The sequence below is a fragment of the Diplotaxodon limnothrissa genome, linkage group LG17 (genome assembly GCF_057381915.1).
Source record: "Diplotaxodon limnothrissa isolate DT_005_m linkage group LG17, D_limnothrissa_male_GT1.1, whole genome shotgun sequence".
Classification (NCBI taxonomy): Eukaryota; Metazoa; Chordata; class Actinopteri; order Cichliformes; family Cichlidae; genus Diplotaxodon; species Diplotaxodon limnothrissa.
The window spans coordinates 5534072-5559565 of NC_140612.1; the positions used below are offsets into that span (position 1 = coordinate 5534072).

General features: G+C 40.0%; 1 protein-coding gene across 1 annotated transcript; it reads right to left on the reverse strand.

Moving 5' to 3' along the window:
• On the reverse strand, nucleotides 1-23887 carry LOC146614534 (basic helix-loop-helix ARNT-like protein 2). The gene is made up of 17 exons (XM_085376880.1): nucleotides 23767-23887; nucleotides 16258-16369; nucleotides 16081-16119; nucleotides 15957-15998; nucleotides 15540-15697; nucleotides 15379-15461; nucleotides 15214-15306; nucleotides 11016-11133; nucleotides 8491-8640; nucleotides 5951-6188; nucleotides 3092-3198; nucleotides 2786-2936; nucleotides 2603-2658; nucleotides 2404-2515; nucleotides 2083-2173; nucleotides 1158-1260; nucleotides 1-188 (listed from the first exon to the last, which is right to left on the reverse strand). The coding sequence occupies exons 1-17, from the start codon at nucleotides 23807-23809 to the stop codon at nucleotides 31-33; spliced, it is 1854 nt and encodes a 617-aa protein (XP_085233006.1). The 5' UTR covers nucleotides 23810-23887; the 3' UTR covers nucleotides 1-30.
• Between the last annotated feature and the right edge of the window lie 1607 nt (nucleotides 23888-25494).

Below are 25494 nucleotides of genomic sequence, written 5' to 3' on the forward strand. Positions count from 1 at the left end.
AGAGAGCGAGGCCAAGAGTCTGAGCACCCTCTAGAAAGGCCAGTGTAAATCCTCCAACTCCCCTGATTGACCCATGTTCACGTCCGTCTCCAGCAAGCTCATGATGACCGCCATGGCAGCCTCGTCGCTGCTGAAGCTGCTCAGGCCTGGCACCACCATGCTGTCCAGGTCCAGCTGGGCGGGCTCGCCTGAGTGAAACACGAGCAAAACAAAAAATGAGATCTGAGAAAAAAATAACACCTTTAACAGTGTCCGGTAAGCGGAAAAGAACAGAGTGACGTCAAGTCAAGCAGCCGGAGCCTGAGCTTCAGCAGTGATGGGCTGGAAATGTTCCTACAGTACAACTGCTGTGGGAAACAATATTTGCTGTCTGGACTGGTTTACGCTGCTGTTGTCTTTAAAAATGAAAAAAACAACAACAACAATCTAGCACATGGCTCTGTGTCCAGCTTTTATTTATTTTATGTACTTTTATGTGCCAAAGCATCTCTAAGCAACGCTAACATAATTTAATAAGTGATGTAAGTAACATAATGCATAGCTTTAAAATAATAATAATGAATAATATGTTACTCTTTTTGAATAATGACCAAAAATCTCATCAATAATTTTAGTTTGCTCATTTTTGCTAATTAAAATGCTCATTTTAAAGTAGCATTTTACCATTAGCTTGTGGGAGCTGCTAGGTTAGCTGGTTTCAGTTAGCTTCTTTTGCTTTGGCAAAGTTACAGAAGACACTGGCTTCAGCTTCACTGCTTTAGCATCCTTTTTTATTCTAAGGAAAGACAGAGGCAAAATCATTGGGAAGTGAAGTGATGAAGCTTCAGTTCAGAAACTGTTACATTTTTTAAATGTGTCACTCACTGACTTTACCTCAGTTTTGTGCATGTGTATACAGTATATTCTGCTTTTATGAAGTTTATCCATAAACTGCTGTTGTATTGCCTAAATTTGGATTGCTTGCTTACATCTTTTCTTGGCCTGCAGCTGTGAAATCACGAGTGGGATGCACACCATAAACAGCCGAGGTATTTACTAATACAAAATATAAAGTGGTGCTCAGTTACTCTCGTCCTTCACTGCAGACTGCAGTACAGGAAAAAGAAAAGACAGAAACTGTTAACAGAGTGTATTTGTGATGGTCTTGCTGGCAGTACCTGCGCTTTCAGAAGTTGAGCTGCTCGTCCCTGCTGCTGTCCTTGAGTCAGACTGGGACTGGGACTGTGATGAACTGCCTGCTGCGTCCTCCCTGCAGGATGCCTGCAACAAGCCATTATACATTAAAACAGCGTGCAGGACCCTGCGCTTCACCTTTCTCCACTGAAGTGTGTAATTAAACTCAGGAAAACAAGCTGCTTTCCTCTTTCTCACACACATCTCCTCCTACATTTGAAGCGTTTCTTGTCTACGGGGATGATGATACACCTTGTGAGGATGCTGTGGTGGAAGTACAGTTCAGAGCTTTGCATTATATAAAGTAATGGCATACTGACAAATCTTGATACTTTAGATAATTATAAAAGTGTTATTGTGAATTCAATCACAATATCGGACCTCCCCATGTCACCATCCAGCCATCTATTCATCCATTTTACAAACTGCTTATTGAATTTAGGCCCACTTTAGGCCACTAAGTGGCCAAGCATGCAGGTTTATTTACTCTGAGAGAAATGCTGAAGTTGCCAGAGGAAGCACAGCGAGTACGTCCAAACTCCATACTCAAAGGCCTTAGCCAACCACGAGGTTCAAACCAGGAACCTTCCTGCTGTAAGGTGGCCCCCATTAAAATGGCATGTTTATCCAAATTTCCATAAAATGATCAACCAGAATGAGAAATACTCCTAATGTTTCACCGGAAAACGAATCGCACCATTCCTCCAAATCCAAACAGTAAAGATTCAGGATTTCAAAAAAAAAGTGCCAGAAGTTCAAAAAAGGGCAAAAACTATAAACTAAAGGATGAAATATTATGAATAAATTAACCCCCAGCAGCACACCAAGCAAACTGATTCCAGTTGGTGCTTCATGGTTACTGTTAGTAACAGTGGGGAAGTTGCCTGTCCTATTATTTAGGTCACTCACACTCCTGCTGGTTTGTGGGGACACCAGTGGACATTTCTCCTGGGCTGGGCCAAACGGACTCGAAGCTCCGCTTGATGGAGATGAGTTCACCCTGTCAAAAAAATTATAAAACATTGGGTCTTGATGCATGCTCAATCATCCAGGTAAGTAAAACACTGGATTTATCACAAACGGGGTTTCAGTGTTATTCTGGATGTTTTTGTACCAAATGTTCAGATTTATTGGAGCATCTATCAGAAAATATGACGCCTTTCTACGAAGAAAAGCAACATGATTTTAAATTCATCGAGCCTTGACAAACAGAGAGTTGACAGACTGTACCTGTAGGAGTCGATGAGCTCATTTGCGATTTGGGTCCCTATGCTGCCAGCGTAGATCATTGTGCCGGTGCCACTGGAGAAGCCGGGAATTACTGGTATTTGCTTTATGTCGTCTTTTAAGGCAGGAGGACAAAAAAAAGCTCAGACAAAAAAGACACATGACAGCACGGTGAATACACGGCTCTGTGTGCATCTCTTACCCTGGAGTGCCTTTGAGCTGCCTGCCTCCTCCTCATCTTTTGTGTGACCGGGCCCCCTGTTGGTGCAATGGAGTATTTTAACTGCTTCATCCAGAACAGAGTTGTATTAAAAGCTTTACTACGGCAGCACGGTGCATATGAAAGAGCAACAATAAAGTTGAAACGACAGCAATTGGTACTTACGAAATAACCCTATTTAAAGACACGATAAACTCAACTTCTTTGGTCCATGGATTTGTGAAACTAAACCACTGACTTTGGAGGGAAACGTAGGAGCCGTATTTTGTTTTAAACTTGTAGCACTGTGTCTCAATCTTCTCTTTGCTTCGAAGCACTGCCAAGAGATTTGACACATGTCATCACAAAGCAAAGTGAAAAAAGTCACTACAAGCGCTTTCCTTTTCTTTTCCTTCTGACCTGAAGACAAACTGAGCTACAGTTATTTTAGCATAGATTCAGTTTGGCATCAGTTGTGGCTTTGCTAATTACCTTGCCTGTGCTTTCCTGCAAGGTGCTGCAGGTCATCTTGGTGAAAGTACTCATAGCAGGATGTGCCGAGAACTTCCTGCGGCAAATAACCAATGACGGTTGTGGCTCTGAGGGAAAAAAAGAGAGGAAAAAGATGGAGTTTAGTGATTCTGGTCTTGCTTCTTTCACTGCCTCTCAGGATTGTGCCAATTAAAAATAGTAGAGGGAAATGGAACCAAAGCAAATACAGAATAGATAACACTTCACAAAAAGGGACACGAAAATTTGCTTAGTCACCTGCAAACAAACAAAGAACGAATCAGGAGCAATCTGATCGCTAACAAAGTTGTTCGTTAGGACTAGAGCTTATAGATTGCTCTATTTAATTATTAGCTACTGTATTTTGCAGTCTAGTGGTATCAGCAATATCCGATAAATTAACATTTTAAAAAGGAGAAAAAGGAAAAAAAACAACCTTCAGCTATGATATGAATGTTGGCATTACACAGTTTGTCCACCAGAGGGCACTGTGCCACTTCCCTGTTGCCAAGATGTGTTTCAAATACTACAAATCCAGCGATCAACTGATCGGATCAGAGCTGGACAGAGTGTGGATGAATGATAGGGGAATGTTATGTTTCATACATCTGGGCGGAAAAAAAAAGCAACCTATTAAATTCCTCAATCACCTATAACCAATATAGGCACTGGTCTTAAAAATCCTTTATTGGACAGGCTGTAGTTAATACTTTCCTAATAGCTCCAGATCCAAACCCTGCACAAAACCCCTCCACTAACTATTTATTCATTAGCATGTTCCTCTTTCTGTGCTGCCAAAAAGAGTCATGATTCATAGTTACTGTGGAGGATCTACTGTAACAGCACACAACTTAAACATTACTCAAAAATTACCAACTACTTTTGTATTCCAGGGTAACAATGCAGTTACGCGATGATTGTCTTTACAATTATTGCCTTGTTGAGACTGTAATCATCATATTTAGATACTCATATTCAGTTCACCTGTGCCTAAAATTTAGAGCAAGTAAAAGTAAATTAGAAGATAATAGAAAGAAAAGATACGGTTAGACGGAGGTCAACAAAGCATCAGAATAGAAAAATTAAGCAATATGCCTCGAAAATGGACAACAAAACAAATGAAAAACAGAGTAGAGAAACGAGCGTCTGTGTTAGCGTCACAACTGGAAGAAATGGGCTGAATGACATGTGATTACATCCAGAAAAGCTTAAAAAAATAACTGCAGAAAACTGGGTTACAGTGACGACAGAGACGGGGTGATAGTGGATGAGTGGATGAAGTGGATGTTCAGTGATGAATCACAAATCCACATTAGTGAAGGAGATGATGCTGGAACCTCTGTGTGGTGCTGTTTGTTGGCGATACAGTCCATTTTATCTTACCACAGAGCAAAGACTGTTAAATCCTTTTTTCAGGAAAAACTTAGGGGGCCAATAACCGTCCTGCAAAGCTGATCTGTCACCCACTATCTGAGAAAAGACTAACTGTGATTCTGGTCATGACTTTTCCTTTGCTTCATGTCTAAAAAATGCTATTAATAATGTCATTTAATGTATGTTTCATGAAACCAAAATATTCAGCCATTAAACACAAATGGGTTTATGTCATATTTGTGGATGGTTTATTTGCTACATTGCAAATAAATCTGACTGAAATTGATTGGAATTTTGGATAATATGTAATAAATAAATGGTTACATTTTGATCAGGAAGGCTAATGAAGAAACAGGGAGATTAGCTTCCAGACAGTTATGAACTAATTCATACTTGACACGCCACTGAAATAGCATATGTTCATTTCATTCAAAAACAGTCGCTTTAAGCTCCTTTAAGTACGATTAGGATCCTACGATAATACAGAGAAAACCTCAACAGTCACACAACCCCATATGAGCAAAAACTTGGTGACAGCAGGAAGGAAAAACTCCCTTTTAAGAGGAAGAAACCTCCAGCAGAATCAGGCTCAGGGAGGGGCAGCCATCTGGTTGGGGGTGAGAGGAGGTAGGAAGACAGATCAAAGACACACTGTGGAAGAGAGCCAAGCCAGAGTAATTAATAATAGTAATTAGTAATAACTAATGATTAGATGGTGTATAAACATATACAGTAAAAAGAAGAAGCAGTCAGTGCCTCACAGGCACAGCAGTCTAGGCCTATTGTAACATAACTAAGCAAGGGTCACCTGATCCAGCCTGAACTATAGTTTTAAGTCTAATCTTGAAAGGAGAGACAGTGTCTGTCTTCTGAATCCAAACTAGGAGCTAGTGTCACAGAAGAGAGGCCTGACAGCTGAAAGCTAGGGTACTTTTAAATACTCTAGTAAGTATTCAAGTAAGCCAGCAGTCAGTCAAGGCTCTGCCAGGGTGATATGGTACTTTGAAGTAGATGTTGGCTTGTTTTATAGTAAGTATTCATTAAGGCATTCCTGATTCGTTCTTCGGCAACTAAGAAAGTTTTCACCTCCCTTATCATAAAGTGTTAGCATAGTATAAATAAGCCTCTCATGTAACATTCATCAGTCACACACATGGGTAATTCATTTAATAAAGTGATTCACTATACTTGTGTTGTGAAATTACTTCCCAAAAAATGAGAAGAGATTTTCACGTGATGCCCTCAAGATGCTCAGGTCTTTCTGAGAAACAACGGCAGACACAGAAATGATTATCTCCACTGACAGTCCGACCGACAAATCTCACACTGCTGCGCTCAGAGGCCTCCACACCACGCAACGCCTCTGCCATTCTTTTCTCAGCAGAACTGCGTGCGCACAACAAATCCATGACTCACGGCGGAAAGATACATGGTGCACATGAATGTAGTTAGAAAGGGGAAACTCACTGTTGATCTACAAAAGTGAACTTGCCGTCAATCGCACAGCGAGTGACGAACTCAGTGGGCTTGACGTTGATGTCTTTGGAAGGCTGATGGGACGCGTGAGAGTAGAGGCGGCACATGGTCACCAGGCACGTCAGGGTCGAGCTTTCCTTGTCGGCGTCGGCCTCCAGCGAGTCCAGCTGGCTGCTCGGCCAGCTCCGCATGTACCCGGTGCAGTGCAGTGTGCAGAATCTGTAAGTGTCTGCAGGTAGAAAACAAGTCGTGTGTATGATATAATATCCTTTCTAGTATTGTTAGATTGTGTTTTGGGTGAACTGTGTATATTTAGTGGCACAGAACATAAAATCAGACCTGGTTTCAACAGTCCAGCTTATTTTTCAGGCAACATGAGGAAGCAGCTACTCCTTCAAACGTCACTCCATGTTAGATAAAAACAACATGCTTTAATTCACAGCTGCCGTTACAGCTTACCTGAAGACAAAAATCTACAGGTATTGTTTAAGTTTCAACACGTGGGTTCATATTTGTTTAAGCTTTTTACAGAAAACCAGAAACTGGGTTGGCCAGTTCCTCTGGTTTCAGACAGTAAGCCTGTCAAAGAGAGGTTTGACTTCTGAATTTCTCATGTGGATTCTTTTAAACAAGAAAAAGCAAACATGAGAACAGTGCTTAACAGTGTAACTCACAGTCATGTGAACAAGAAATCCTCCCGTCTCCTTTTCATATCAAAGGTTTTATGTATCAGGATATGATTTAAAAAAATCACCAGATCTCAACCCAACTTAAATGCTGTGGCTGTGCATAAACAAATGCCTGCAAACTTCAGTAAACTAAAGTAATGTTAGAAACAAGAGTGCGCCAGAATTCCTCCACAACAATGTGAGACGTGGATGAAGTCACACAGAAAACCATTGGCTGCTAAAAGTGCTTCTACAAGCTGCTGAATCACAGAGTGTGTTTCCTTTTCCACACACTGCTTCGGCAACCAATAAAGAGCGAATGGGCTTTTTTGCATTATGTGCTGATATATAAAACCACAAAAGTTAAAGAGGGTGTGCTTTCCTCTTCACATGACTGCCTGTGTTTCAGTAATATTGGTACATATTTTATTTTATTTTATTTTTTATTTTTTGGGTTGTATGGAAGCCCCAAACGCAATTTCATTGTTCTTGACAATGACAATAAATAAATAAATACTAAAATACATAAACCAAATCCATGTCACTCAGGAATAAGATACAGCACATCAGAGTTGTATACACTTAAAATAAAGCAGGAGTGAAAGTGAGCCCTGCCTCTCACCTTATGACAGCTGTGATGTGCTTCAGGATCTTCATGATAGTAAATCAGATTGTCAGTTAAGAAAATAGATTGATGGATAAATAATGCTACTAAATAACATTAAAATATTCCTAATTATTTTAGAATGTAAGTGGGAAAATCATACTGAAGCCTACAATGTACTGTAGACTGTAACGCAGCGGTCCCCAACCTTTTTTGCACCACAGACCGATTTATGTCCAAAAATATTTTCACAGACCGGCCTTTAAGGTGTCGCAGATATATACAGATATATACAACAAAACAAAAGAGGCCGGAGGACTGCTGCTGTAACGGACTGTAAGGCAGTTGCTTGGTTTTTCCACTGAGTGGTACCAAAGCTTCATTTTCTGCTGCACAGTTAGCAGAGTTTGACCAGCTACTAATTTGGTGATTACACAATGGCTAGCAGTGACCTACTTACTGTGCAAAACAACATGTTTTAAATTGTGGCATCTAAGACTAGAAAAAAAAAGTCTTTATGCAGTCATGTTTGTTTCTTTATTTAAGTCACTGTTGATGTGAAAACATACAAGTATCTAGAGAATTAGTAGCTTAATAAGCAGCTCCATAGAACAAGAGAAAATGTGAAGAGAAAAGCCACTCTCATCCACTCTCCACCAAATTTTAATAAGATAATTTCTTTAGTTCCCCAACATGCAAACTAGACAGGGCAAAAACACTAAGTTCACTCCATGTGCTTGATTTCCTGCAGCTGCCTAAATTTTGGCCTCATTGCTTACAGACATATATATATATATATATATATATATATATATATATATATATATATAAACATATCATATATTTTAATTCATTTTATTTTAATATATAATGTTTTTGGTAGGCATCTTCAGACCTCTTCCTCATCTCTTTAGCTCTGCAGGACCAGGACTGAACCTGAGCGTTTATACAAAGTGGAACAGTTTCAGTCTATTCAATAAATAACTCACTTGGGCTGTTTCTCGCAGCTGAATCACCTTAAGCGCTCTCATCAGAGCAGCGCAAGATAAACAAGACACTCCAAAGTAGCTCTGTCTGAAGCTATGAATAGAGCCAGTGTGTGTGTGTGTGTGTCTTCACTGAATCTAAATTTGATAAGCAACAATATTAGACTGGTGCAGTTGCTTGAGCCTTCATGTTTCACCAGCATATTCACAGCACGTCGATTATTAATTGATACTTCATATCTACACGTCGTGCCACCTCCAGACTGAACCCACCTTTCTTTTTTGAAGCTGTAGGCAGCGAGTGTTTGTCCTCGTGTTTCTCTGTCAGTCGACTGTGCTTCATGCGGCAGAAGAAGGATCGCCGAGCTCCGGTGGTTAAGTGGGTCGCTCTGACAGGAGCATCCACCTGGACCTGAACCCCAGCTGCACACAGAAGGACCACATTCGTGACTGGGACACGTAGTGCTTATTCTGTTTTTCTAAACATCATCTCATACAGACTACTGTGCAAAACACTCAAGCCACCACTCATTCCTTTACATTTTCCTAAGAAAATAAATAGCAATTAACTGAAATGTGGAAACTTGCATGAAAATAAAGCATATAAGGCAAAAACAAAGGTTGTTCAGTTCCAACAAGCCTGAAAGTCAATATTTGACATGGCCACCTTTATTCTTCAACACAGCATGAACTCTCTTTTGAAGTCAACCGTCTTTAGTCTTCATGAGCACTTCTCCAGGCTTCTTGATGTTCAAAGCTCTCCTTTAGATGTTGGCTTCCTTTTGTTCCTTTTTCTCTTAGGTTGATCCCATACTGCTTCCATAAAGTCCAGGTTCAGGGGAAGGCAATCCATGACTGATAGCATTTTTGGGCTGTGACCCAGGGTTTTGAGTTTATTTTGTATTTTAGTTTTTCTTATGTTAGATTGCATTAATGTTAAGTTCTTGTGTTGTTATTATTAGTCAGGATTTAGTTGAGTTTCAGTCTAGTTTATGTTATCATCCATGTCTCCTTGTTTATGAGTCTTTTTCTGTTTGTCATGTGTTATCATCTCGTCTGTGTAGGTTCCCCTTGTGTGTCTCTCTCTCGCTCCCTCTCTCTGTATTTTGTGTCAAGCTTGCGTGTCCCAGTTCATGTCTCTCCATGTTTCCATGTTTCTTTGAAAGTCTTGTTTCCATGTTCAGTGTGTTAAGTTTTGCTTCCCCTGTGGCATCATGATTATTTGTGTCAGCTGTGTGTATTTAAGTCCTCTGTCTCCCTCTGTTCATTGCTGGTGTGTCTGTTTTCCCTCCTCTGATTCCAGGTACCTCATGATTCTGTTCAGCTTACGTCATGTTTACTAGTTACTAATAAACATGACGTAAGCTGAGTTACTCCCATACTCCTGCTCAGAATCATGTTCATGTCTCGTTTGTCATAGTTTCCACAGCCTAGCTTTTCCCAGTTTAGGTTTTAATTTAAATTTTGGCCCTGCTCATTTTTGCCTTGTTTTGTAATCATGTTTTTTGGCCAAATAAACATTTTTTGTTAAGATTCAGTACCGTCTCCTTCCATGTCTGCACTTGGGACCACGTCACAAACACACCGGCTGCCCCGCTGTTTCAGTTTTATTGTATGTTTTTCTGTTCAGGTATGCTTTTACTGCACTGACGCCTTTACCATGCTAAACAAAATATAGCAAATTTTAGAAACTGAACCAATCAGATTTTCCTAATCAGACAAAAATCTGGCCTATTCTGTCTTTTTTTTTTATGATTCTTGTCTATATTCATAATTTGATCAGTTATGTCAAGATCTTGTGATCACTTTCTTTATGACATGACAATTAGATACTGTTCATCTGCTGTAGATAGTTTTTTTTGGGCTGGCACTCCTTTATATTGCTTCATATTGTCCACTTGTTTAGTTTTTCTCAGTTTTCTTTTAAGGCACACTGCACACCATGACAGGATATGTGAAATTATGTCAGAGACGCCTAATAATAGCTCTTGGTTGGTGCAAACATACTATTTGATGACTGTTAAATTGTGTTATCATTGCTATTTTTCATAAATTAAAAAAAAAACCAACTGAATTTGTGGTTTTTCCTACCCTGTTACTGGCATCAGGGTGCTAGTAACAAAGTGGCTAAAAATACAATTTCCAACTTGACTGATAAGTTGTCTGCATACACACTGTCACTCTGTGTACACCTCACCTAAGCACACTGAGTTCCTTGTTTTGCTTCAACTCAATTTTATTTATATAGTGCAGAATCATAAGAAAAGTCACCTCACTGTGTTTTATATTGTAAGATTAAGACCCTACAAAACTCTAGGTGAGACTCAAACAATGAAGCAACCCCCTATGAACAATCACTTGGTGACAGTGGGAGGAAAAACTCCCTTTTAACTGGAAGAAACCTCCGGCAGAAGCAGGTTTAGGGAACAGCAGCCATGTGCTGCAATCAGTTATAATTGAAGGGAAAACAAAAAAAAGAAACAGAGGAGAAAAGAGACCCAGTGCAAAGGGAGAAAGAAGACAAAAATATAATAACATGCTGCAGTATTGTATAAACAGTGGACACTGAAAAGAGGCGAGTGGTGAAGAAGTGCACAGTGCCTATGGGAGCATTTCCAAGGGATGGTTCAGGGTCACCTGACCCAGCTCAAACTATCAGCTTTAGCAAAAAAGAGAGGAACTGCTGCTCAAGACCATGTTGAAAAGAAATCACAAGAAAGACTGTCTCCTTGGAAGAAATAAGGAAATGAGGTGTGGCTCAAGACATTTGCACAATACTGGAGCTCCGGTGGACTTACTTGCTGCATCAAGAAGACGCTGACGAGGGTACATCTCTGACGAAGACAGCTGTTCCTTCACTTTGTTGATGTCTTTGTGGTGGATGAAATCAAACAAGCTCTGCCCAGTCAGTTCCAACTGTGAATACAAATGTTGTACATCTATTTACTCAGCTTTTTAATGTTTAGTAAATTCAATTTCATTTAATTTTTTACAAAGCACTAAGTCACAACTACAGCGCCTCAAGGCACTTTAGTTGCACTAAGGTAAAGGCCCTACGATAATACAGAAAAAAAAACAAAAATCAGACAAGTTCCTTTGAGCAAGCACTTGGCAACAGTGGGAAAGAAAAACTCCCTTTTAACAGGAAGAAACCTCCAGTTGAACCAGGATCAGGGCGGGGCAGCCATCTGCTGTGACCACTTAGAGGTGATTGGAAAAGAAGAGCGAAATATAAAGTTTTAGTCTTAAATGCACTTTTTTCCACTGCTCTGTATGGTCTAAGTAAGGGCTGATATCATTGGTACACAGCCTTGGCTGTGAGCACAGAATCCCCACCCAACTGCTATTCTAATGTTTTTGTTTGGAAGTGACAGCCAACCATTATACACTGTATATTAGCAGCTAAATCATGCTGTGCCTTTTTTTCACTTTCAGTGATGTTATCTCCTTGTACATAATCCACTGCCATGCAGACATGGACTCGTTTCTTAGAAGCTTTTCTTTGCTATCCCTCCTAATCACCATTCCTCTCTGCTTGCACACAGTGAGTCTTAAAGTTGAAACTGTAGAGCAAAGCATGCACTACAGAGATACTTTCAAAAATGTATCAAAGCTTAGAGATTAATAGCTGTGCAGAAACATCAGGGCATTGCCTTGATTATTAACTTTTACTTGCAGTGCTGAGTCTTCATCAGAGCATCAATAAAATGCTTCATACTGAACAACAATTTATGTGAACACTGAGTTGTAAAGATTTAGTTCAGCCACAAAGGACTGTGGATAGTGTGGAACATTTACAAATGAATTTATTCTAAAAATAATAATAATAATAATAATAATAATAAAAATATAAAACTTCTACTCTGAGCGTCCAAAAGGTTAAAAAAAAAGTTTTCATATTGTTTCCTTGATTTAACAAAAGCCAAGAGGTTGGTTACTAACACTTACTGCAAACAGGAAGCAACATTAGCCTTTATCTGGTGATGAATGCAGATCCACTTCAATCCACTTTTGTTCTGTTTTTGGGCTCCACCATCCCCTGAGGGAAATGTCTGGCTCTTCATCTTCTAAATGTTACTATACCTGTCATTTGATGCTGGGCAACTGCACAACTAAAAACTACATCTTTTTAAATTTAAGGTCATTTAATGACCTGTTTTTAAAAAGCAATTCCTGACAGTACATGTGAATATAAATGGTCACCATGAAGGTGTTGTCATATACAACTAACTGCATTGGCAATAGCCAACACTGACTGTACTGACAACTAAAGAGTGAAATATTAATATTCTATCAATAATATAATATTGATAGATTAATATTGATATTAGTGTAAAATTGTTACGGCTCCAGACTCTCTTCACTTGCCTCACATATTCAGTGTAGATTATATACCAGAGGCCGTTCCTGATTCAAGGAATTTATGTTTCCAAATCATCGATCCTTAATGTTAGGAAAATAACTACTGTGGAGCCACAACAATCACGTAGTGAAAATCTAATATCATAATAGCCTTGGTTATAACGCAGGTAACTTTGGAGATAACATCAGTCCATGAAAACAATGAAACATTGCATTCTATATAAACCTTTTGCCAGCCTCTTTTTTCAGTGATATATATATATATATATATATATATATATATATATATATAAACACCCAGCACGCCCCTGCGGGCGGTTTCTCCTTCAAGCTCGGGTCCTCTACCAGAGGCCTGGGAGCTTGAGGGTCCTGCGCAGTATCTTAGCTGTTCCCAGGACTGCGCTCTTCTGGACAGAGATCTCCGATGTTATTCCCGGGATCTGCTGGAGCCACTCGCCTAGCTTGGGAGTCACCGCACCTAGTGCTCCGATTACCACGGGGACCACCGTTACCTTCACCCTCCACATCCTCTCGAGCTCTTCTCTGAGCCCTTGGTATTTCTCCAGCTTCTCGTGTTCCTTCTTCCTGATATTGCTATCATTCGGAACCGCTACATCGATCACTACGGCCGTCTTCTTCTGTTTGTCTACCACCACCATATATATAATATAGGACCTAATTATATATATATATATATATATATATATATATATATATATATATATATATATATATATATACACAGTGGGGCAAAAAAGTATTTAGTCAGCCACCGATTGTGCAAGTTCCCCCACTTAAAATGATGACAGAGGTCAGTAATTTGCACCAGAGCTACACTTCAACTGTGAGAGACAGAATGTGAAAAAAAAATCCATGAATTCACATGGTAGGATTTGTAAAGAATTTATTCGTAAATTAGGGTGGAAAATAAGTATTTGGTCACCTCAAACAAGGAAAATCTCTGGCTCTCACAGACCTGTAACGTCTTCTGTAAGAAGCTTTTCTGTCCCCCACTCGTTACCTGTATGAATGGCACCTGTTTGAACTCATCATCTGTATAAAAGACACCTGTCCACAGCCTCAAACAGTCAGACTCCAAACTCCGCCATGGCCAAGACCAAAGAGCTTTCGAAGGACACCAGGAAAAGTATTGTAGACCTGCACCAGACTGGGAAGAGTGAATCTACAATAGGCAAGCAGCTTGGTGTGAAAAAATCAACTGTGGGAGCAATCATCAGAAAATGGAAGACATACAAGACCACTGATAATCTCCCTCGATCTGGGGCTCCACGCAAGATCTCATCCCGTGGGGTCAAAATGATCATGAGAACGGTGAGCAAAGATCCCAGAACCACACGGGGGGACCTGGTGAATGACCTGCAGAGAGCTGGGACCAAAGTAACAAAGGTCACCATCAGTAACACACTACAACGGCAGGGAATCAAATCCCGCAGTGCCAGACGTGTTCCGCTGCTGAAGCCAGTGCATGTCCAGGCCCGTCTGAAGTTTGCCAGAGAGCACATGGATGATACAGCAGAGGATTGGGAGAATGTCATGTGGTCAGATGAAACCAAAGTAGAACTTTTTGGTATAAACTCAACTTGTCGTGTTTGGAGGAAGAAGAATACTGAGTTGCATCCCAAGAACACCATACCTACTGTGAAGCATGGGGGTGGAAACATCATGCTATGGGGCTGTTTTTCTGCCAAGGGGACAGGACGACTGATCCGTGTTAAGGACAGAATGAATGGGGCCATGTATCGTGAGATTCTGAGCCAAAACCTCCTTCCATCAGTGAGAACTTTGAAGATGAAACGAGGCTGGGTCTTCCAACATGACAATGATCCAAAACACACCGCCCGGGCAACAAAGGAGTGGCTCCGTAAGAAGCATTTGAAAGTCCTGGAGTGGCCTAGCCAGTCTCCAGACCTCAACCCCATAGAAAATCTGTGGCGGGAGTTGAAAGTCCGTGTTGCTCGGCGACAGCCCCAAAACATCACTGCTCTCGAGAAGATCTGCATGGAGGAATGGGCCAAAATACCAGCTACTGTGTGTGCAAACCTGGTAAAGACCTATAGTAAACGTTTGACCTCTGTTATTGCCAACAAAGGTTATGTTACAAAGTATTGAGTTGTATTTTTGTTATTGACCAAATACTTATTTTCCACCCTGATTTACGAATAAATTCTTTACAAATCCTACCATGTGGATTCATGGATTTTTTTTTCACATTTTGTCTTTCACAGTTGAAGTGTACCTCTGGTGCAAATTACTGACCTCTGTCATCATTTTAGGTGGGGGAACTTGCACAATCGGTGGCTGACTAAATACTTTTTTGCCCCACTGTATGTATATATATATATATATATATATATATATATATATATATATATATATATATATATATATATATATATATATATATATATATATATATATATATATATATATATATATAAAATTAGGTCCTATATATATAATATAGGACCTAGCTATTTTACAAATTTAGTGAGGTACTTTGTTCAGTTTTACCGATCTGTACTTTTACATCTTCATTTTGCTAACATTCAGAAAAAGAGAGAGCTGCAACCAGTAAATGAATATTGCAAGTCGTGTGGTGGGAGGGTAACACACCCGGCTAAAGTTGAGGATCTTGGAGACGGATTCGGAGATGAACAGGATTTTCGCCCGGTCACAACTTACGACTAAAAGGAAACCATCGGCAGCCTGGCAGATACACAGAAAGACGTGTTAATAAAAGCATAAAAGCGTGAATGAAACAGACGTACGAGGACATACCCTCAGCAGAAGGTGTCTGAGGTCATCGTGAGGCAGGATGGAAGGCTTGCAGGTGGTTTCTGAAAAGGCGCTGCCCATCCCAGCTGAAAGCAGGGGAGCTTTTAGAGTGACAAAAATCAACATCACTGACCACTTAAATCACCACGTGGGTTAAGAAGTACCTTTGAGGGCTTTCAAGTGCTGCACAGCCTTCCGCAGCACAGTGAGTTTGTCGAGCTTTCGAGCCATGGGCTGACAGGCAGGGATCATGGCAGCCAGCTCATCAATCAGATTGTTCATTTTGTCTCTCCGCCGCTTCTCAATTTGACGGTGAGGCTCCCTGTAGGCACATTCAGCCATCAGACAGTCTGTATCTTAGAACTTGAAAGGGGAATGCATAGCTACATTACTACCTGCTGTGTCTTTTCTGGGGGGGAAAATAATTACCTGGAAATTGTAATGGAGCTATTTTAAGACTGTCTAAGTCATTAGGGTTTTAAATAGCTGACATCTTAAACTAAATGAGACCAAGGAAAGCTACATGAGACTTTTTTTAAAGCCACAGACGGCGCAGTCGTTTGATATAAAAATAGAATCACCTGAAGCATTTCATTTTGACTTGCTGATCCTCCCCTTCAGATCTGCAAATGAAAGCATCAAAAATCAAATTCTTTTTTCAGCACGGTCTAACTCAATGCAGATACAGCGGACAACTCAACGTACCTGCTGAGGTCATCGTCCATTTGGATGTCAAGGCTTTGCCTGTGAGATCGGTTGGACAAACGGTGCGTCATTTAGTTTGTGTACATTGTACCATATAATTTTAGCTACAGGCATAAACAAGAGTGAAATGTCTCAGAGTTTGTTTTTTCTTCTTAGACAACATAACACTGCTCTTACTGTACATGCGCATCTGACCTCTCCTCCACATCTCCCTTTCGTTTCCTTGGCAGCTCGACAGCTGGCAGCAAGGAGCCTGCTTGGCTTGGCCCTTCATCCTCTGGAGCAGGATCTGATACATGAAAACAATCACCACAGTGATGTGAGAAGCTACAAATGAACACAGTACAACAACCTTGATCTTTCTAATAACGCTTGCTCTGTTTACACTATGAATGAATGAATGGAGGCTGGGGTTTCTGATTTTAATGAGTTGACTTTATATCAAATGAAAATACCATTAAAGATCTTAAAAAACACGTTGAGATTATTCTGACAGTCAAAAATCATCACCCAGGTATCTGGTATATCAGTGGTATGTGACTAAAAGGAGGAGACTTTATTTAGTAGGCTAAAGACTTTTTTCATCTACATGTATGAGTGAATAAATAATGCTTAATTTGAGTTTTGAAGGTTAACAAACTCAACTGTTTTACTGTGTTTTGCTGTTTACAAATTATATTTTTGAACATACACAAATTGTTTGTCTTTTTGAAAACGAGCACCATCAGAATGACTCATATAATTTTTTCTGCATTAACAGGCGGAAAGTATTTTTGAAGGCTGAAATCTCAGCCAGGAATGCTCACTTTAAAGGCTGACCCAAAAACAATTTTATAGCTGGACAGCTCATTTATTTTTCCCATTTTGCCCTGTTTTCTTGCCAATTTTCATACACACATTCTGTTTCTAGGCAAACTTTTGATGCACTGGCTAAAAGTTGCCGTTACATGGCGCCAAACCCCCATGCTATGCACTCCTGCAGTTTAAATAGGGTTTGGCCCATTGTATTCACTAATGCTTATATAATACTGTAACACTGACCTACTTCTTACTCGGGGATCCCATTCTATAAAGTATGACATCTATTTGTGAGGAAAAATGTTTTGATAAAGTGACAGACACGTATCTAGGTGAAGAAAAGCAAATAGCACAATACTCAAACTGAACAAAAAACCCATTTTATGTTTGAATCTTTAAAGTACAATAATATATATTGTAAATAAAAGTTTATTTTTAACAGAAAACCCAGAGGTTGTCACAGTGACCCTTTTCTCACGTACATGTGTCCCACTAACAAGCACAGCAAGCTTTCACTATCAACAAAAACTCTTACTATGAGATCAGGGCCCGACTGAACTTTAATGATATTGACATCATTTTCTTTAATCCCTCCAGAGGAGTTTAGTGGGTCATCACTGACGCAAAAGTGAAATGTGGGAGTGACACTTGCAGGCTCTCACTTCCACCCACCATGGCTTTTCACTGCTAGTTGCTGCACCACACACTTTTTTTCCCCGTTTCTTTGTTAGTCAAGAAATGTGTTCTCCTGCCACCTGCACCAGCACTGCCAAGTCATATTTAAAGCAATGCCCCTTGCTTTTATCGGTGCAAAGTGCACATCTAGACGGTCAACACTGAGTCACGCCCAAGCTGAGAGCACCAGTCGTGACTAGAGTACTGATGAGAGGCCAAGCCAGCCTGCAGGGTAGCAGATGACATACCATATTACAGAAACGCAGGAACACAGGCCACCACCTGTGGTGGAAATGCACAGGAGTGTAACTCAGTATGAAACAGAGTCAGCATGTTATGACCTACATGTACTTCTCCACCTTTAAGTGTACCACTTGAATCACTTCAAGGTATTTGGAGGTGGGGATGTTTTGGGGTCTTTTGTGAGCTCACAGTTTCTTTTTGTGGGTGTGATTTATGTTTGAGTTCTTTGTTATTATTTTTGTATGCTCTGGCTCTACACCACCCACACCAAAGGATCACTTTTTCTCAAAGTCTTCATTTGGGTCTTACCTGCGGTTGAGGGAAAAAGTTTGTATATGGCCTGATTTAGTTTGTTGATACCCTAAAAAAACTATAATACACCACTTAAAGTAGCACAGTTACTCTAATTTAATACATTATAAACCAACACGTAGCCATTTTCTTGATAAGCTAAAAACGATGACTCTCCCACATAAGACAAATAAACAAAAAATAAATGTAGCCCTAATTGTGTGGACAGCAGGGGCTTGCAGATAACTAGCTACTGGAAGGCTTTTAAGTTGTGATGACACCATTACCTAAACATACTGACACCAAACACTAACTGGGATTTTGCACTTAAGCTCAGAATATGCGGCTTTCAACAACACAATTATAGATATGATACAAATTATCTTACCAACTAGTAATGACAGGTTTTCCATACCATGCTGGCACAAAAACATAGAGGTGCTTTCAGAAAATGTCCACAAGTGTGACGTACAGGGGCTGTCACACCAGAGGTCAAAAACATCACACAAGAGGACGTGATATCTTTAAAACAAATAAATCAAACACGTTTGAACACTTTTTATTCCTTTTTGGCCACTTTCAAATTCAGCAGTTCCTGAAATTAAAATATTTGCTGCTATGTGTGTGTGTGTGGGGGGGTGGGGGGGGGGGGGGGGGTGGGGGGTGGGGGGTGGGGGTAAATTGCTAATGTTATGTCATTAGAATAAGGATCTAAGCGTGACGAGTTTGGAACTTTAATCTTTTTAGAGTGTAGAAAATATGAATGGGAGAGGCAGGACAAAAAGGTACACACAGAAAATGAACAGAGATCCACACAGAAAGGAGGCAATCCTAACAGGACAGCCAAAGGAAAACAAAATTTACTTAAAAATATCACTTCTCGCATATCTTGATCAATTTAGTTTCATACCAAGTGACTGAATGACTGCCTGTTATTAAGAACAAAGAAAGGAACTGTTGTTGCTTTGGTTACCTTAAAATATTTGACACTATTTGAACTTGTAAATAGTTGATGACATTTCATTCACAATAGACTGATTCCATTCAAATTTGAACTTGACATTTCACAAATTTAATGAGAATTACCACAAAGACACAGCTACTAAAAGGGAAACAAAATAACTACAAAGAAATGTAAAATAAGTAGAAAGAAACACAAGTTAAGTAGAGATAGACACTAAACAACTACACAATGACACAGGACTTCAAAATGATTAATTTAATTACAAAGAGTTAATTACAAAGAGATATACAATGAGAAGGAACAAGCAGAAATAACTATAAAGAGTAACCAAATGACTGCTAAGAGACACAACACTACGACAAGAAACAAAAGACACAGAATAACTCCAGTTAAACGTTAACTACAAAGAGTACTAAAATACACAAAACTAATAAAAAGAGGTAGAAAAACACAACAAAAATACATGCAGTGAGACTTAAAATGACCAGAAAGACACAAAAAACATGGAAAATGATGACAAGTGGGGAAAAAAGCACCACCTTCTATCTCAGCTGAATACTGAAGGTTAACTTCAGTATTTTCAACCAGCAGCAGGACATGAATGTATCAGTCGTGGTCTTTTGAACCTGTAAAGAAGGGTGTGTTCTGTGGCTCAATGCCTCGTAATTTTTCCATTGCTATAAACTATCTGGTTTACACAACAAAGAGCAAGGTGATTGGTTTAAATTGGTTATTAGGCACTCATTTATTACACTGCACAGATAAATACGACCTTTTGTGTATCTTTACACAATTTTACTCATTTGAGAAATTAAACCCATTTGATTTAATAGTGCCCCAGTTGTTTTTTAGTTAACCCTGTTAAAACCATGTTTAGATGTTATACAGTTCAGTACACAATAACCACCCATTACATTCATTTAGATGACAAAAGCTGAAAATGTAGAAGCTTTATTGAATCAGAATTGATAGCAGAGGTGTTTTACTGGACTGCATTTCATTTCATAATGTGCATAATAAAGTAAATGTCACATTATTCCAAGGCTCAGTGTCTCTGCGTACTTCTGGTAACATAACATAATAGCAGGGTTGTAGTTTTGGATGGATGCAGAAAGGTCAAGCCCTAAATCCTACAGTTACAGTGCAATATGTTCTGGGTTATTTCTGGTCAACTGACCTACAATTTCCTACAACCGCTAAAACCAGTACATGCTATTGCTAAGGATGTTTTGCAATAAGAGAATATTCTTTTACAAGTGGCACAGGGGCTATTCTGTTACAAAGCATGCGTTTTTTAACCTATACTGAGGTCAATGTACAGTTTACCAAAAAAATGTTCACAACAAAATAATATCTGAGTCTATGATTCTTTAATTGAGGTATTTATAGAGCAAATCACACAGTATTAAAGTATTTTGAACATGTATTTTAAGAACTGCATTTACCCCATTTAAACATACTTACTTAATTAACTGCCTAACAGTAACAATCAGTTTGAAGATGAAATCTTGTATTTAAAAGTTTGGTAACAGTTGTGTGTAGTTAAACATTTTAGGGGCTAGATTGTGTGGGATTAGGGTAGAGAGTTAATGTGATGGTTTCAACATTTACAGTAAATGATTACAGTGCTAACAGCTGTACTTTAAAATACTGACAGGACCATTTGAAATATATGGATTTACAGAGGAAAATTGGGTTATGTATGGCTTAAGAGGGCTTTATATTTTCATGCATGTTGTCATTGTGATAGCCTTTTAGCACAGAGCTAATAGTTTTACTACCATGAAATAAGTTTATCCACACTATTTACATGGTGATGTTACATTTGCAACCCAAATGGCTGTACTTAAGATTAGCTTTTGTAAAACAACAAAGGGCCAAATGCATATTCATGAGCACGAAAGACAAAAGGAGGGAAAGGCAGCTTTGAAGGAAAATGCTTTAGAAAATACCCAACTGGAAATTCTGGGTGCTAAAGTTTCATTGTTGAAAAGTGAAAATTTTAGTTTTCACATATACATAATGCACCTTACTCACAGTGGCTAGTTTGAGAGAAAATAACAAGTGAACACAGGTGTTACTAATCCATTTAACCAGGGCTTTGACCCAAACAGAATATCACTAATGTCATTAGTAACACCTGTGTTACCTACTGTTCCTGTCAAAATATCATACTGGGGAAAAGCGATACATTCACAGACCTGCCATTTAATCTAAACAAGAGGCTACTTTTTGTTCGTTTTCAGGAGTTGTACTTTTAATGTGGTATTTGACAATAGCTTTCATATTCTCGTCATAATTTTAGATTGTATTTTGAATTAAATAACGTAAGGGGTTTACATCAAGTGTCTTTGCACATTTTATATAAACTGTATGATTTCTTTTCAATACCTAGATTTGAACTAATCTTCCATGAATGTAGCTAGCACTGAAACATATTTTTCAGACGTATTTACGCCCTGTAATGATTTACTCCTGTGCATTGTACTGTGTTTACCAGAATGTTAGCACTTAGACCACCGTGGTTCAACTTTTTTTTAAAAAGTTCCGGTGATGGTTTAACCCCTTTGTGTTTTAATATCCCGCCGTTAGTCTGCATTATTTGAACTGAAGGGTTTGGTAGCTGACATTCCTCTGTGCTTCTTGGTACGGCTCGGAAACGGCAGGGAGCGACTGCTTCCCTCTGCTGCACACCGAAGGCAGAGCTGCTCTACTAGTGATGGGTCGTTCGCGAACGAAATGGCTCTTAGAGCCGGCTCTTTGACGTGAACGACGCGAGCCGGCTCCTTATCGCGAGCCGTCACGTGGGGTTTTTCTTTTCTTTTCTTTCTCTCAGCCTCTCTCTCGCACCTTTTTTCCGCTTCACTCTGCACGCGAGCCTTGTGCTTTACGCTGGGCAGAGGGGGGAGGGGCGGTAGTTACACTCAGTAGCACAGGAACAGAGCCAGAGAGAGAGAAAGAGAGGCAGGGACAACAACATTAGAAAGGTATAGTAATCATCCACAACTATTTTCGGTTGCAGATGATAAAGGATTCAGAAAGTTTATTCATGCAGGTCCATATGACAGAGAATGTGCATCTTCTGTTTGTTTTCATATTATAATTTATATTTAATTGTGTTGTGGTTTGCAGTGTTTTGTGTTCTTTTCACTTTAAATTTGTAACAGGAAAAAGCTGAAAATTTAAATAGTTAAAACTTGAAATGTGAATAGTTGATTTTTGTATTATATGATTTATTTATTACATTTTATGTGGAGTGAATAAATAAAAGTATATTTACGGTGGCCCCTAGAGACAAAGCACATACAAACTTCAAATCACGTACGAACTCTGAAGCATGTACAAACTCCAAAACACGTAAAAACACGTAAAAACTCCAAAACACGTAAAAACTCCAAAGCACGTAAAAACACGTACAAACTCAGAAGCACATAAAAACTCAAAACACGTACAAAAGACAACAGAAGTGCTCCAGGATGCTGGGCGCAGTGTTGAGCCTTTGTTATCTTGTGGCTACACAAGCCAGCAAGTACCAACGACTGGATTTGGTGTGTGGTAGTAACAGGTAAATGAACTTTTTTTTTTAAATTATTTGAATATATATGAGTGCCTATGTATAAATACACAAACAATACACACATGCTTTCAATTGTGTAATTTAAGTGATCTAGTAGCTCTGCTTTGGAAGTTCAGTTCATGCTAGAAATGTGTTTTGGAGTTTGTACGTGTTTTGTCTCTAGGGGCCACCGCATATGTTTATATTTAAACATATATAAATAAAACCACTTTTTTTTTACGTTAGTAATTCCTTTTGTGCATAATTTTATATTATTGTTAATAATAAATTAATTAAAGCAACAAAACAACCCGAAGAGCCGGTTCGGAGCCGAAAGAGCCGGCTCTTTTTAGTGAGCCGAACCGAAAGAGCCGGGTCTCTAAAAAGAGCCGGAAATCCCATCACTATGCTCTACTGCTCTACTGACCCAGTTTCTGAAAGAAGCTGAACGAGAAAGAATGTTGGGGGGGCAAATCTCGAGGAACCACGTGACAATATAAGCTCCTCGAGGCCAGTTTGGTGAAGGTTAGGCAAATATTAATATCAGCACCAGGCTTAGAGAAGACGCCGGGTTTTCGCAAAGGAACCGCTTGTTAGCAAAGTGTAAAAGTATTTCTGGGCTTTTGGGATGAAGTCGTCGTCATGGTTACAGTGACGTGTTTTTATCGTGAGTGTGAAGTTCGCCGACAAAACTCCCCCCTCCGCTCGCGTCCCCCTCCCTGGAATGAATGGAGAGGGTGTCACGCGCGTTGCCAGCCGACGCGTTCGGTTTTAGGAGGCAGGTGCCAGCTGCTCGAGACACCGGTGCGACGCACTGTAGCGGCTGGTCCAGCAAGGCTACTGCGACTGCTGCCACTCGGTTAAGTGTTATCGTTACTGCCGCTGTGAGGTCGTCTGCTCTCAATGTCCTCAATGTCTCTGTAAAGTTCTTTTTTAAGTAACCTTCACTCAATATAACCTAACTTGCCGTTAAAGAAAAAACACGTCAAGGGACGAAAGAAGTTCAGAACTAATTCGTGGAAGAAGGCATACCACTAGTGCTTAATTTATTTTTTCAGCTAATTGAAGGAAAAAAGTAGTTGCCCCAAAGAATATATTAAAAAGAAGCAAAGCTAAGCTACCCACAATAACCACAACGTCGTCAAGCCGGAGCCCCTACCTGCTGGCCTCTCCGCCGTCCCGTCAGAGCCCCCAGCCGACATGCCTACGGACTGCAGCCGGTGTGCCCGGTGAAGGCTTCGCAGCGCCGCGGCGCATGAGGAGCCACCAGCTGTAGTAGTAGCAGAAGGAGAGGAGGGAGGTTAGGAGAGCCGGGGTGTCGTATAATTGACTTCATTTTTCCCTCTCACCCGACTCCTCCTCCCCCCTATCTGTTTTTTTACAAGGGGGGGGAGTAGAAACGTGAGGGATGGGTGAGAGTGGAACACCCAGGTCCTTTAGGAAACAAGGGAAGAGTTCACACTTGTCTCGTCCTTAATCGCCTGCTCGCTTCATTCACAGCCGTGTTCACTCGACGGTGTTATAAGCTGCTGAGTCCATTCATATCAGCGCGACTAGAAGTCATGAATCAGCGTCACGTTAGTCGGAATGGAGAAAAAAATCTGTCAAAAATAACCTATTCGCTGCGTGACGATAACATTCGTAGGAAATCGGTTATTTGAATGTACTGCTGTTTTGAAAACGCACTTAAAAATGTCAGCTTTTACTGTAAAGGGGTTTATCTTCGTTTTAAACCGTTGTTTTGGCATTTGGATGCTGGGAATAATAGTGGCACAGACTTGAATTTCCATTGGCACACCTTGGATATGTTAAAAGTCTGTCAGGAAGTGGATGGTCTGCCAGGAAACGTGGGATGACGCCGTGACGGCGCTAATAAACGAGCTCTCATTCATACAGCCGGCCTTGGCTTGACAGGACCGGTGAGGGATTGGTTTACCCGATGCAGCGCACGTTTTGGTGACCTGAAAAAGTACCAAGTGCGCGTCACCGATCTGACTTTGCTACTCTCTCGCGTTCCTCCAAACAGAGCTGCCACGCGACAGATGTCTCACTCTGAACTTATTTCCTGGAACCAACACGATCGCGTTCATGGGCTAACATTGAAGGAGTATATGGGATTAAACCAAGGTGGTCCTGCTAGACTGAGATTTTGAAAACTACAAAGTCGTTTCCTCTTTCATCAGAAGAAACCGAAAACCGTTATGTCCAAGCATGAACGTGTACACACAATAAACACATGTACATACATCAGCAACAACTTCAAAAAAACAAACATACCCATTATATCACGGATGTTAAAATCATGGCCCCCTGGGCCTTAAGTCTGACACCCATGTAATATTTGATTCCCTTCTGCCCTGCTGCTGGACACGGGGGTTGGGGTATCTGTGGACCAGGCTTATCCCAGCACATCTTATGGATGCTTGATGGGATTGTTTGGGGAGATGTTTTGGGGTGATGTGGAAGCAAACACATCACCCCACCGCTGTCGGGTAGTGTCCTTTCAATGGAGTAGGGGTCTCTGTTCACGTCACCCACCTGTGATCTTAATGCTAGAATATGTGCAAACATTAAGCTAAGGTAGAAAGTTGGCTAAGACTGGGTGAAAATGTCTGTAATTTGGGGGTTTCCTCATATCCTTGTTTTATAAGAATACTTTAAATAAATCTATTTTTGTTTATTTAAACAAAGACAGAGGCAAAGGTGTTAAATATAAAAGTCTAATTATTCTAACACCAAAATTCCCCAAAATTTGAGATAAAAAAAAGATTTCAGTAATTCTTTATCGCAGATATCGACGATCTTTGGCTCTCACCTACATAGTGTAATTCGAGACTTTTGCACGAGACTTTACGTAAGGGGGAAGGCTGCACGTGCGAGCGAGAAA

Coding starts and splice junctions, on each gene's coding strand:
- LOC146614534 (XM_085376880.1), bottom strand. CDS start 23,809: ATGTCGGCTGGGGGCTCTGACGGGACGGCGGAGAGGCCAGCAG. Junction 16,370..23,766: donor GACGGCGGAGAGGCCAGCAG/GTAGGGGCTCCG, acceptor TTCATGTATCAG/ATCCTGCTCCAGAGGATGAA. Junction 189..1,157: donor CTCAACTTCTGAAAGCGCAG/GTACTGCCAGCA, acceptor TGTTTCACTCAG/GCGAGCCCGCCCAGCTGGAC.